This window comes from Polyodon spathula, chromosome 9 (assembly GCF_017654505.1).
Source record: "Polyodon spathula isolate WHYD16114869_AA chromosome 9, ASM1765450v1, whole genome shotgun sequence".
Classification (NCBI taxonomy): Eukaryota; Metazoa; Chordata; class Actinopteri; order Acipenseriformes; family Polyodontidae; genus Polyodon; species Polyodon spathula.
In genome coordinates, this window is record NC_054542.1 from 19,323,114 (window position 1) to 19,337,332 (window position 14,219).

The window sequence follows — 14,219 nt, forward strand, 5'->3', positions numbered from 1 at the left end:
AAAGCATATAAATAGTGTCTTTCAAATTACAGTATAAAGGTATACTAATATTAGGAACCCCTTACTCTTGAACAACCCTTTTTTAACAGTACAAAACACCCTTGACTCAAATTAAATTACAGTACCGATGTAAAAACATTTAGTGATGTCATTTTAATCTACCAGTAGAATCCTCTCACTAGGCACTCTAATGGCCAGCCATTCACACTCACGCTCCCCACCTCCTTTATCAGGCCATTATCTCCAGAAAAATACAGAAATATCGATTTAAATGAACAAGAAGAAATTGGTGCCTGAATTGTTTTTCCATGAGACCAAATTAACCCGATTAACAGTGACCCCAATAGAAACATCAAGTGTTGTGAGCTTCATAATAATGTTCTTCTAAAGGCATTCCTAAAAAGCAACACCAATAATGTGCAAGTTCAACCACACTATTAACATTGTTCATAGATTACATTAGATAAAATACTTCTCATCAAGAATGTATGTAGTCAATGTTATTAGCTTAAACTAAATGTTAGTAGCACATTCTCCAGAGTTTACCCAAATGCTTGCGGTTTAGAGTAATCCAGATATATTCACCCAGTTTGTTTTTATTACTTGTTGTTAACAACAATAATCAAAATATGGTTCAAAATTTGACATGAAAGTTATAGCAATATTGTGAAGAGTCACAGGCAAGTGAATACTGGAATGTACAAGGTGGTTCTAGGGTCTCAAAGAAACCAACTGTCTCTGCCAGAGGAGACACGTAAACATACTGCATCCGGAAGACTGTTCACAAAGGGAAATGGCACAGGAATTGAAAACACAAACCGGGAGGCAAACGAAGACCAGATGAATGTGTGAATCATTTAGAGGAGATCAAGGGTAACTGATTCTAAACAACCAAGAAGTAAATGCAAAGGTTTGGGAGCCCCATATAATGTATCTGTAACACAAAAGTGAATTGTTTTGTACTACACAAAACTAAACAAGTAAGGTTAAATAAGGACAGGCGGGCCTTGTTACAAATTGTCAAAACTCTGGCACTGCATTACAGAAATCAAGTATAACTGACATGTATTTTCTTTGTGGCCCAGTGTACAGTATTTAGCTCCTATGTCCCTGCCACCATGTAACAACATTTTACCAGCACCATGCAACTATCACAATCACAAACAGCATGAAAAGAAATATTACTTTATGTTCTACTGCAAAGTTTGCCCCATTTTTCCTCCAAATGGATTTAAAAACTGTACTCTTTCAGAACTTGAAAACAAATTACATTATGTGTGTAGGATCCCTTACAGTAAGGGAGCAAATGTTTAAAAAACGACATGTTTTCTGTCAGATCAAATCTGCATTCAAACAAAATCAGCTGCTGTCCTGCTGTAGACTCCAGCCCTCGGACATAAACAAAGCGGACAGGCGCTGTGGAAAGAACTTCACGTGCTTTCTTGGAGCTGATGAGGTCATTCGCAAGTTGTGCTGTGACCCGGAAGCAGAAGTTAGCTCTTTGCAGGAGGTCAGTGTGTTCAGATAGAAGCGAGGTGTTTAACTAATAATGGCCGTGGAATCTCGAGTCACACAAGAAGAGATAAAAAAAGAACCAGAGAAACCGGTCGATAGAGAAAGGGTAAGCCAGCACCGTCCGACGACATACCGCATGGGGAGAGAGGGAAGCTCAGCTCGACTCCGATCGATGGTTTTGTTTTGCTCGTGTTGTGCGTACATGGCGTCAGCATGCATGGCGGTTTAGTTTTAATGAGTAGAGTGAAGCATATAATCAAGGTTCACAAAAGCAAATCTTAAATGTGTACCGGCGCCTGTTTTATTAGTATTGTGATAATATATGTGATATATATATATAGTAGCGTGCATGGGGGTAGGCAGCAGCAGGGTTGGTAGGTGACGTAATTACAAAACAGAGACATAACCCTGATATACACTCCTTGCAAAGGAGCCGGTTCTTTTGTACAGCGGTATCGGCGCTATGCTTCAGTGCGAGAGGTCCAGGTTTCGCGCCCGCCCTCCGCCTGTGTGTGGATTGCCTCGCCCTGTGCCTGTCTGCGTTAACAGTACCGTATAACGGGACATTTTGGCTGGTATTAAGTTAGGCAGATTTGCTACCTGGGTAGATTTTGACGGTTTTTAATTTGGCGTTTTTCACTTAGCACGTTCACGAAGAAATGGCAGCATTCAAATACATGTTTACTTAATGAAACCTGACTTCTAAAACCGTGTCAGTAACTACAGTAACTCGTTATACTAGCATCTACAATGTCACATCAGCAACTTGGAGAACAACAAAGAAGGCTTTCTAAAAAATGAGTTACAACATTGCCCTTGTATAGTACATCATTTTAAGATCTCAGTAGTTTGAAAGGATTAGTAACTGCATACACTTCAACGATAGGCATTTACTAACTCAGTTTTAAAACGCAACTATAGTTAAATAACACAGTGGAATTTATCACAGTATCATTTATTAGGATATTAGTATTGCCACGTGTGAAAACTAACAAAGCCGAAACGAAAATAATTTAAATTTAAAGCTAGTTAGACTAGCAAGTAATGGCAAAATCAGCTCATTTTTATACGGTGCAAAACTAGTTTCTTTTAACATATTGTTTAGGGACGTTGCGATACCTGCGCGGTGGGTGTATTAAGTTAATAATAGTAACTACAACGAATCGACTAACAATCCAAAGCAAATTTGCTTTTGTTACGGACTTTCTAACAAATCTGGAATAAACTATTTTGGCTGTTACAGTACTTAAGCATGTTGTAAAAAAATAAATAATACAAAACTGCTTAACATAATAAAGAACAGTTGTGCAGGTACCACAGCAGCAGGCGCCCCGAGTTCCTGATGAATTAATAAATTCCAGATTTTCTGAATCCATTGATGGAAATGTCCGGTCTGCTTTTAATTTTCATCACACTGTTATTCTCATATTCACTTTGACATCTGCCACATACATTCCCTTGCCCAGCGCTTTAACCTGTGCAACATACCATCTATCAGAGGCCCGATCGCTCACTGTATGACACACTCTGATTGGTGGAAGAATTATTGGTGATCGAATCAAAACCTCCAATAATGGCAAAATAAATTGTCCTCCAAAATTTCCTGTTATACGGTACTTCAGAATATTAGGATGCATAATGTACTTTTATGCAAAAACTATTCACAGAAAATATACATTAATCTAGTCATTGTAGTTTATTGATCTCTAGTCACTTTTTGTTTATGAACAAACTTACAAATCTTTTCTCTAATATTATATAAAGAAATAATTATAATTTATTCTTGTAGTAAAAAAAAAGTAATACCGTTTTTAAATGTTTTGTATTGATGTAATTGCACCACTTTTCTTTTTATTGCAGACATGTCCGCTGTTACTGAGGGTGTTTACAACTAACAATGGCAGACATCACAGAATGGATGAATTTGCCCGGGCAAATGTCCCATCCAGTGAGCTGCAGATCTATACATGGTAAGAGATTCTAGCGCTTATGTTAAGTACATAAGCGCCATGACTAGTTCAGTTCAGTTCAGTCCATTCAGAATAATTTGCACTGCTTATTTATTTAAATGACTTGGAGTTTTGCACTTCCTGTTTGTATTCACCAGCCCCTTTTGAATATGGGTTGTAGGTTCTGCTTGAGTTAGTTTATTAAGCATTTTGTTTTTATTGTTTTTAAACAAGGATGGATGCAACTCTGAAGGAGCTAACCAGCCTAGTGAAAGAGGTCTACCCAGAAGCTCGAAAGAAGGGCACGCACTTCAGCTTTGCGATTGTCTACCCAGATCCTAACCGCCAGGGCTACAGGTACGTTGTTTGCAAACATTTAAAGGTGCCCCAATTGCATTCAGTACAGTACCTTGTTTCATTCATGCAGTGATTCAAATAATGTTGAGGGAAGTTATGTCAACCCTGGTAATGTAAAAGGGATTTGTAGCTTTAACCTGTGATAGTACCCTTTAGCCTGTTCCACTGATGTGGGCAAAATCAGTCCCTCCACACCAATTCTTTGTTAGTCATGCTCTTAAGTTGTTCAGTTGAACCAGCCTGATCTAGAACTATACTGTTAACTTTGATGCAAATTGCTTTTCAAATTTTACAGTGCCACCAGCCATATAGTTTATGGTTTTTAGATTTATACTTAAAATTTAAATGTCTGAATAAAACAATCTGCCTTTGTGGAAGAGGTTAAGAAATACGGTTTTCTGTTTGGCAGCAGTAATATGTTGAAATCTTATGTGAAACAAGCACAGTTTGTCATTGTACATCTTTAATAACTATATATTAAATTCTTCAGTAACATATCTTTATCCATTTCTTCAGGGTGAAGGAGATTGGCAGCACAGTTTCAGGAAGGAAAGGCACAGATGATTCCATGACGTTGCAGTCACAAAGGTTCCAGATAGGAGACTATTTGGACATAGCAATCACACCTCAGAACAGAGCACCGCCTCCACTGGGACGCATGCGACCTTACTAACAAGATCAGCAAAATAAAAGGGCTTCTGGGCTGGTTAAATGCACACACACCCCCCCCAACTAGATAGACATGCATTCTGTACATTTTCAGTAATTGTCTCATTCCCACATTATTAAAATTGCAGTTTATTTTTAAAAGCCCTTCTAAACTTTGCAACAATACAGATTTTTGTCAACTGTATTTTGATGCAAGGAAAATCTAATCTTGTTAGAAATGTACTTTTGGATTGTATGTTGTGTTTATGTTAATAAATACCTGAAATTGTTTGAATTTTGATTACATTTCTCCACATACCCTTTCAAAAATTCCCTGAGACATAAACAGTTTGTGACGACTCACTATTTCCAAGTTCATGTTTGTCTGAATTAATGTTTGTTTTTTTCTGTCAAAATTGGCATATCCAGTCCATAATCTGCAAACCGAGCATTATTTTTGTAAGCACCATGTCAAAGAGTGACCAACTCATCTGTAAAATGTCTAGCTAAGGGCGAATGAACGTCTTTTCTACGAATAGTGCTTTTATGCTCATACATATTTGTAATTGTTTTTTCGTTTTGGAACATATTGTAAGTTACAAAAGCAAGATATGAAATATGTAATGTGATCAGAACAACAGGTAATGGTTTGTAACATTTGGTATTCTTTATTTGTTGCATGACTTTGAAATATCTTGTTTTTAATGGCATCATCACAAGCAGCACATTTCCAACATGGGAAAAATCCTGATGCCACCTTCCACCTGTCTGTATTCTTTGCTGTATCTTTAAATGAATCGGCCATAACGAGAATAACTCTCAAATTTCTTCCCCTGGAATTGGTAAACCAGCATAGTTTCAAATATTTTACTAGCAATGTTATCTATCGATAGAACATGCCGATGTTTCTTGATGATACTCATTATCGTGTTGATATGCGGAGTATAATTTGTGCAGCAAATAGAAGAATATTCCCTATTTTCCTTTATCATACTTTGTTTGAGATTTTAATTTAGATGGCTTTGTCTAGTCATTTTCTTGGATCTGGATAGAAATTGGTCATACATTTTGCCCACCTCTGTTCCAAAGTCTTCAGATTTTCGACAGATACGTTTTAATCTAAAAAATTGACAAGTGAAGTCCCCTTTTCAGGGGTGCAAGTAGCACATTTCAAATTAAATGTCATTGAGGAAATCAAATCATTCAGATAATCCACAAATGCATTAAATTCTGTATGGGTTCTAGACCAGATTAAAAAGATGACATCAATGTATCATTTCCACATTATAATATGGTTAGAAAAAAGATTGTCTATATGATAGTGTAATCTGAAGACATGTGAGGTGTGTGTGTGTGTGTGCTTCTACTCCTGGCTGGAGTCCGTGCTGTTGTTTGAATCGACGTTGAAATAGGTACATGGATTTTAGTTAATTTGATAGTAACTAACCCACACTTAAAAAAATGTAAGTAAGTTATCCAAACTGAATTTGAGATGTGTTGAATTGTGAGGGTTATGCAAATTTTTGGTAAGTATACAGCTCCAGGCCTACAGGATAGTATAAATTGGCAATCAGTGTCTTATAATCCTATAATACTCTTCTTCCCCTCTGTCTGGTACTCTTCCGTCTTCGGTTGATGATGCGGTGTTCCTCTACAATGACAGCCTTACTGAGATCATCGACACGGTTGCCCCGCTTACACCCAGAACAGTGAAGAAACATTGCAACTGTCCATGGTATACCCTTGAACTCTGACTGCTTAAGCCTGCTTGCCGCAAGACTAAGAGCAAATGGAGGTTGTCTGAACTAACAGTTCACAGAGAGATTTGGACCAATCACCTCAGTAGATACAGGCGTGTGCTCACTGCTGCCGGGGTGAAGTACTTATCTGTAATCATATCCATGGGACATGGTAAACCAAATATTCTTTTCAAAAACCACTGATCAAATCTTGCATCCAGCCAATGACAAATCCATCTCCCATTCATTCTCCTGTCTTACATGCCATGATTTCTCCTCTTTCGGAACAAAATCTACACCATTTACTTTATGCTCTCCTGCCATAAACCCGGTATAGTACTTGACCACCCTGACTCCCCTCAGAGTGCCCCTCCTTCCTCTTTCCAGCCTGTTGCTGAAATCATCTACTACCACGTGACCCTTGAACACCTGGCCAACAAACCTCATCCGTCTCTGTGCTTCTGACCTTGCTCCTTCCATTATATACACTCAACCTATCCCTGGTCTCAGGCCTGGTTCCTGCTGCCCTCAAGACTGCCCAGGTAACACCAGTGCTCAAAAAACTCTCCCTTCACCTGGCTGTCTTATCCAACATCAATCCCGTATCCAGTCTTCCTTTTCTCTACAAAACTCTTGAAAGGAATGTAGCTAGCCAACTGATGAAACATCTCCATATAATAATTTGTTTGAATATCTGCAGTTTGGCTTCCGGTCGCATCACAGTACCGAAATTGTTCTGCTCTGGATTGCAAATGATGTTCTGTTTATTGCTGATGCTGCTGCTCCCTCTGTCCTTGTCCTCCTCGACCTAACTACTGCTTTTGATACCACAGATCATAGCATTCTTCTTGACCGCCTTCAGAAATATGATGGGATCTCTGGAACCGGTCTCTCCTGACTGTATTCTTATCTATCTGGATGCATGCAGTCTGTTTTCTATGATGGAAACAGTGCTAACGCAAACCCGGCATTTGCGGTGTCTCTCAAGGGTCTGTTCTTAGGCCTCTTCTCTTTAACGTCTACATGCTTCCCCTGGGTCATCTCATTTGCCAACAAAGCCTCATGTTTCACTTCTATGCAGATGGCACCCAGCTCTATCTAAAACAAGATCCTGGATGTCCCTCTGCCATGATCCAACTCTCAGCTTGAATCCAAGACATCGAAGCCTGGATGTCTGCCAGTTTTCTTCAGCTCAACACTAACAAATCTGAACTTCTAGTAGGATTGAAAATTCAACTCAAGAATCTCAATATTGCTTCCCTTGACCTTGGAAACTGTCTACTGCTGCCTTCCCCAAATGTACAAAGCCTTGGTGTACTTCTGGATAGTAACCTCTCCTTTGATCCCCAAATCTCCTCTGTAGTCAAATCCTCCTTCTACCGCCTCAGAAACATCTCAAAGGTCCATCCCTACCTCCTACTCTCCCGGATGTAGAGATACTCTGTCATGCATTCATCCTCGACTTGACTACTGCAACTCTCTCTTTGGTGGTCTTCAGCCACGCGCCAAAAACCGATTGCAGCTGGTTCAAAATGCCGCTGCTAGGATCCTTACCAGATGTAAAAAAAACATGCTCACATGACCCCCTGTCTTGCCCAGCTGCACTGGCGACCTGTAAAATTTAGGATTACTTTCAAAATTCTCCTGCTTGCCTACAAGGCCCGACTCTCTGGAACTCTCTCCCAGCTTTAGTACGTGCTGCTCCCATCGTCGCTCGCTTCAAATCAACTCTCAAGACCCACTCTTCTCTCTTGCTTTTAGTGCTGTCTAAGCCTGTTACCTGTTATTAGCTGTTGTCTAAATTTCAATTTCAGGTTTTTCACTCCATCTTACTCGTATGATTCTTTATGACACATGCATCCACAATGTTACATCCTAGCCCTGTATTTAATGTAATATGCCTGTATTTAATGTATTTGCATTAAAAAAAAAAACAAAAAAAACATTTTTACTGTTAGTATTTAATGCCCTGTATTTCACTGTATTTAATGTATTATGCACCGTTCCTCACTATCTTGTAAAGCGCTTTGTGATGGTGGTCCACTATGAAAGGCATTGTATGAAATAAAGATTGATATATATATATATATATATATATATATATATATATATATATATATATATATATATATATATATAGAGAGAGAGAGAGAGAGAGAGAGAGAGAGAGAGAGAGAGAGAGAGAGCGAGAGAGAGAAAGAGTGAGATGATGTTATATTCTAGAAATCCCTTAAAAGATTAGCATAGTCAAAGACAAATGAAGCATCCATAGCTGTACCCTGTAATTGCAGAAAAAACTAATTCTCATATAGGAAAGTTTTTAGTAAGAACCATATGTGCCATATCAAGTAAAAAGGCAGCTGGTGTCTGCATGTCAGTTCTACTGTCCAAATAAAAGCTTAAAGCATTTAAACCATCGATGTATGGAATGTTGGTATATAAACTAACAATATCGAAGGGAGATAACATTTTAATTTTGTGACTTAATTTTCGACAACTGTGATAAAGTCACCCGTAACCCTCAGATATGACGGTAATTCAATTACTAGTGGTCTCAAATAAGAGTCGATGTAATTAGAAAGAGGTTCAATAGATGCTTGGACAAACATATCATCCCATTCCCACCCCTTGGGTGGGCATTAAATTCTCAAATCACACACCATGCAGTATTCTCTATTTCCACCTTAGTGTATGCCCTTAGAATGTTTGTAACTGGATCACAAAAACAAATCAAGCAATACAAACTAGGGGTGCTGGGGGTGCTTTGCATGGCTTCCATCATATCCAGGGGTTACAGTTTTGTTCAATGGCTTTCAGCACCCCCACTTTAAAAATGGTTTGAGTACCACTGTCACACTGCAGTAAAAAGTGTGGGAGTCATTTAAAAGATGTTTTATTTACAAGATGAAAATATATAATTAACTGATGATCCGAACTGCCCCGTCAAGTCACTGGAGAAATATATAATGACATCCATAGAATCCGCCAGCTTTCTAGCTTTATCCACGAAACGGACAGGGTCTACCACATTAAGATGGAAGAACCTGGAGAAGGTATGCGGCATAGCCCAACTAGCCGCAGTACAAATATCAGACATTGAGGCACCTCTGAAGAGGGCCCAAGATGTGGCCAACCCTCTAGTGGAGTGTGCGGCTACCCTACCAGGGTGCGGCAAGCCAGCACTATTATACGCAGTCGAGACTGTATCCACAATCCAATGTGACAGACGCTGCTTAGAGAGGGACTGTCCTAGGGTCCGTGTCTCGTGACAGACGAAGAGCTGGTCAGATTGACGCAGAGCTCTTGTCCTTTGCACGTAGCATCTTAATGCCCACACTGGGCAGAGGAAATTTAATCTCTCATCCTCCGCTGAAGCAAACAGAGGTGGATGGAAGGACTCCAGTTCCACAGACTGATTAACGTGGAAGGCTGTAATCACCCTGGGGAGGAAAGCAGGGTTGGTGTGCAGAGACACCCTGTTGGCATCCTCCCAAAAACGCATGCAGGAGCTGTGTACAGACAGCGCCTGCAGCTCACTGATCCGCTTAGCGGAGGTGATAGCCAAGAAGAAGGCTGTCTTCACAGACAGGTACTTCAGCTCTATGGAGTGTAAGGGCTCAAATGGGGCCTTCGTGAAAGCTTCTAGTACAACATTAAGGCTCCATTCGGGGTAAACAGTCCTCTTGGGAGGGCGTAATTGCAAAGCGCCTTTAAGAAAACAGGTAGCTGAAAAATGCGTGCCCAGAGACATTGAATCTACAGGGGCATGACAAGCAGATATAGCCGCTAAATACACCTTCAAGGTGGAAGGTGACCTACCAGCATCAAGCAATTCTTGCAGAAACTGTAAGATAACTGGGATAATGCAAAGATATGGGGACATGGCTTCTAGCCAGACATCAAGCCTCGAAATACCTCCACTTATAGTTGTACAAGGACCTAGTGGAGTCTGCCCTAGTGCTCTGCAACGTACCTACAACCACATGATAGCACTAGGGCTAACCAGCAGTCCCTTTCAGGGGCCAGACCCATAGCCAGAACCTGGCTGGTTCTGGGTGCCAAAGAAAGCCTTTCACTTGACTGAGGAGATCCCAGGGCTGGCCTTGCAACAGGTGGCACAGGGTCAAAAACCAGATTCTCCTGGGCCACTTGGGGGCCACTAGGAGAACTAATACTTTCTCTAACCAGACTTTTTCGAGAAAGACCGGGAGCAGTGGTATAGGCGGAAAAGCTTTGGGCCATTTGTGCGCTAGGGAGCCTACACTGAGTGGACTGCCTAAGCAGTGGAGGGAGTACCATAGGGGGCAATGCGTCGTCTCTGCTGAGGTGAAGAGATCGACCTGCGCCTTCCTGAACGGTTCCCAAATGCGCTCTGCTATCTGAAGGTGGAGTCGCCACTCTGATGGATGCGGACCGCTCCTGGATAGGAGGTCCGCTGCCCAGTTCATCACTCCGGGAATGTGTGTCGCCCATAGGGACAGCAAGTTTCTCTGAGCCCATGTCAATAGACTGAAGGCCATGCGATGCAACCCAGGGGACCGTAGGCCACCCTGGTAGTTGACATACAGCACCACTGCCGTGTTGTCCTTCTGCATCAACACATGTGTACCACTCAGCACTGGGAGAAAGTGGTGGAGAGAAAGGGATACCACTTGCAGCTCCAGCATGTGTATGTGCAGGGATGTCCAGTTATCCGGTCAGGATCTGCGGACTCCTCTGCCTTCCCAGACCGCTCCCCAACCCAAGTTGGAGGTATCGGTCATCACCACTTAGCAGTTCAACACTACTCCCATTCGCATACCTTCGTGCAGGTGAAAGGTAGTCCTCCACCAGCGTAGGGCTGCCAACCACGCGTGAGACAGTCAGATGACAATGTCTGTCGCGTTTGGAATTGTGGTGGAACACATTGAGCCATGCTGGTAGCGGACGCAGGCGAAGCAGACCCAGCTGAATGTTCGATATGGCTGCGGCCAACAGACCCAATAGTTTCTGGCACAATAGGAGGGTGACCTGCGATCCCTGTTGAAACAGGGAGAGGCAACCCTGGATAGCTGCAACTCTGTCATCTCACAGGTATGCACGCATCATATTGGAGTCCAGTCGGAGCCCCAAATACGTAGTGCACTGCACCGGTGTAAGCCGACTCTTTGCATTGTGGATGATGAGGCCCAGCCAGATACTCTGTCACGACCGCCATGTGGGCCACTGCTCCCTTTTGCAACTGGGAAAAGATCAACCATTCATCAAGATAGGTTATTACTCTGATCCCCTACAGCTGCAGGGAGGCCAGGATAGGGTCCACGCACTTTGAAAATGTACAAGGAGCTAGGGAGAGGCCGAATGGCAGTACAGCAAATTCATAAATGCTTCCTTGAAAAGAAAAGCGGAGATACTGTCTGTGCTCTGGACAAATGGGAACGTGAAAGTACGCGTCCCGTAAGTCCACGGTGGCCAGACGGACTGGAGAATGTGACGGTGCGTCAGCATTTAGAACCTCCTTTCTTTTAAAGAATCCTTTGAGGAGCCTCAGGTCTAAGATGTGGCGAAAGCCGTGGTGCATACCAGAAAATACCTCCATGGGAGATGGGGTCTATGAAACGAATGGCTCACTTGCACAGCAAGGCAGCCACTTCCTTCTGAGTGCCGAGGCCTGGAGAGAGTCTGTCACGAAAGTATTCGTGATGCCTCGGAAGGGAAGAGATCCCAAGTGGAACTGAAGCGTGTAACCGTTCTGCACAATGGCGAGCACCCAGGAGCACCAGTATTGCAGTTGTTTTGCTGAAAAGGGGGTCTGAGGCCCCTAGCCTTCAGGGGCCCTGCTCGGGCTGCTGAGGTTGAGGCGGGGCAGTTTGGGGTGGCTGTTTAGAGCGCTGGCCCTGAAAACGCCTCCTGTGATGCTGATGTGTGGACTGGGCCCGGTTGCTTGCTGCTGGTGTGCCATGTAGGCGATGCCTTAGGTCACCTGGCAGAGTCGTGGGGAATAGAACTGTTCTAGTGACAGTTTGCGTCTGAGGAGCTTGAAGCTAGCGACTCGACCTGCCCCATATGGAGGCGCGGGGAGGAAGCAATGCGGGCCACCTTCCGGGATGACTTGCGTTCCCGGTGGGATCTCTGAAAGATCTCTTCCACACCACTGTGAGAAAGGTATGCCTTGAGGATATAGGCTCATCAAAAAGCGCGGCCATATCCGCATCTGGAACTCTGGCTTGTGACAGCTACAGCTGTCTATGAGCCACGATCAATCTAGCCAGGCTCCAGCCAAGAGCTTGCCCTTGGAGAACGGAGATCTGCAGAAGTGTGATGGACAGGAGAAGTAACTCCGTGGCCACCAGTTCGGGGAGTGGGGCCTCGTGCAATACACCGTCCATGTAAGCAGTGAGCACACTCGCTGTATTAAATCTATTTTGCCTTACAATATATAGCCTCATCAAATGTCAAGACACTGTAAACATGGCCCAGTATCCTAGACATCTTGCAGACTTTCCTCATTACAATGAAAACTGAATTCCATTCAGTAGGTGATGCTGGCAGCATTGGACAGTACCCAATAGATGTTAGCATTTTTTATAGTAGATTAAATCATCACATTAAACGTTATCCATCCTTGTATTTACTAAGCATTCACATTTTTTAAATCAACCTCAAATAGCTGAGCTGGGCCTCATCTTAAAATTAGCCATTGCAGATCAAAGTTGACATCTTGTCAGAAAGCCTCAACATCAGTATAAAAGTTACTTTTTACTTTTATGGTAGTATGAATAAATAAACAAAATATTTATATTTAGGGACCCTGAGTGGTCTAAGTGAGTTTGTATGGTGCCAGTTTGTGTCCGGGCTGTGCAAAGAGGCCGGATTTTGCTGGGGACTCCGAAGGGGGCATCACATGGGTTCTGAAGCTACCTGGGTGTGAAACCGGAAGGGATTACCTCACCTCATCGCGCAACAGTGAACCCTACTGGTCAGCCCGTCCACCTCTGCTCTGGATTGCTTGGCGTAAAAGCAGTTCTGGCTTTAGGCTGTGAGATCAGAGGATGCTCACATGCCCTCAGAACGTCTGTGCTGTGTGGGAACTCTCTACGGTGAGGAGAAAAAGATAATTGGACATTCCAAGTTAGGGGGAAAATAAATAAAAAGAATAATTGGTCACTCTGAGCCTTATTCATCACTCAAATTTATCTCCTGGAGGCAGAGTCGACTTTTGACGCATTAGGTACTCTTAAAGGAGCAGCTTTGGTTTATGTACTCAGGTACTATGTACTGTATATCCAATTATTTTCACTTAAATCCAGTCTATGAAGAACATAGTCAAAATATAAGAGTCCCTTTTAGCTATTCAGTGCTTTAAACTAAACTTGACCTATGTTTTTTTTTTTTTTTTTTTTTTTTAAATAAAAATCCTGTTCCGGCAAGTTCCGAACCACCGATCTCTGTCGAGGTCATCCATCATTAATAGAAGACTCTTCTGTAAACATTTTCTCAGACGTATGGCATAACATGGTCCTGTGCTATTTCTCCCCCTCACTGGTTTTTACCAGGTCTTCATTAATTTCTATGATTTAATGAAGCCATATATAGTTCACCACGACTCCCCTTTCCTGTATCAGGAGATATTTCTTATATGTAAAAGATCATTCATTATGACAGACTGGTACCATTATGTTTTGACTGAAGTTTTTACTTTAAGTTAATTCCTGAACTATATTCTCTTATTTTCAATCTTTTACAGTTCTTCTGTTATAATAAAACATTTACACTTATATTCTGTTTGAATTATCCTAGAATAAGTGTGTTTAGCTTAAAGACTACATTCAGATCAAGCTAAAGAAGAAACTTGACTGAACATTTGAATTAATTAAATGAGATGCTCTCTTCTGCTTTTCACCTCAAGATTATAATCCTTGGCACCAGTAGCTTAGACACAGACAAGTTTAGCTCATTTCACAGGTGTTTTTTGGTCAGCGTGATCCCAACCTAGCTCCCTTTTCACTCAGACTTACAAAAATACAATAAT

General features: G+C 42.0%; 1 protein-coding gene across 1 annotated transcript; it reads left to right on the forward strand.

The window, feature by feature from the left end:
- Positions 1-1,496: 1,496 nt before the first annotated feature.
- Positions 1,497-4,764, forward strand: sap18 (Sin3A-associated protein). The gene is made up of 4 exons (XM_041258819.1): positions 1,497-1,621; positions 3,376-3,485; positions 3,699-3,821; positions 4,338-4,764. The coding sequence occupies exons 1-4, from the start codon at positions 1,550-1,552 to the stop codon at positions 4,492-4,494; spliced, it is 462 nt and encodes a 153-aa protein (XP_041114753.1). The 5' UTR covers positions 1,497-1,549; the 3' UTR covers positions 4,495-4,764.
- The last annotated feature ends 9,455 nt before the right edge of the window (positions 4,765-14,219 follow it).

Excerpts from the sequence above, each read along its gene's own strand:
- sap18 (XM_041258819.1), top strand. The coding sequence starts at position 1,550 with ATGGCCGTGGAATCTCGAGTCACACAAGAAGAGATAAAAAAAGAACCA. Across the intron at positions 1,622-3,375 it reads AACCGGTCGATAGAGAAAGG|ACATGTCCGCTGTTACTGAG; the intron begins GTAAGCCAGCAC and ends TTTTTATTGCAG. Across the intron at positions 3,822-4,337 it reads CCTAACCGCCAGGGCTACAG|GGTGAAGGAGATTGGCAGCA; the intron begins GTACGTTGTTTG and ends CCATTTCTTCAG.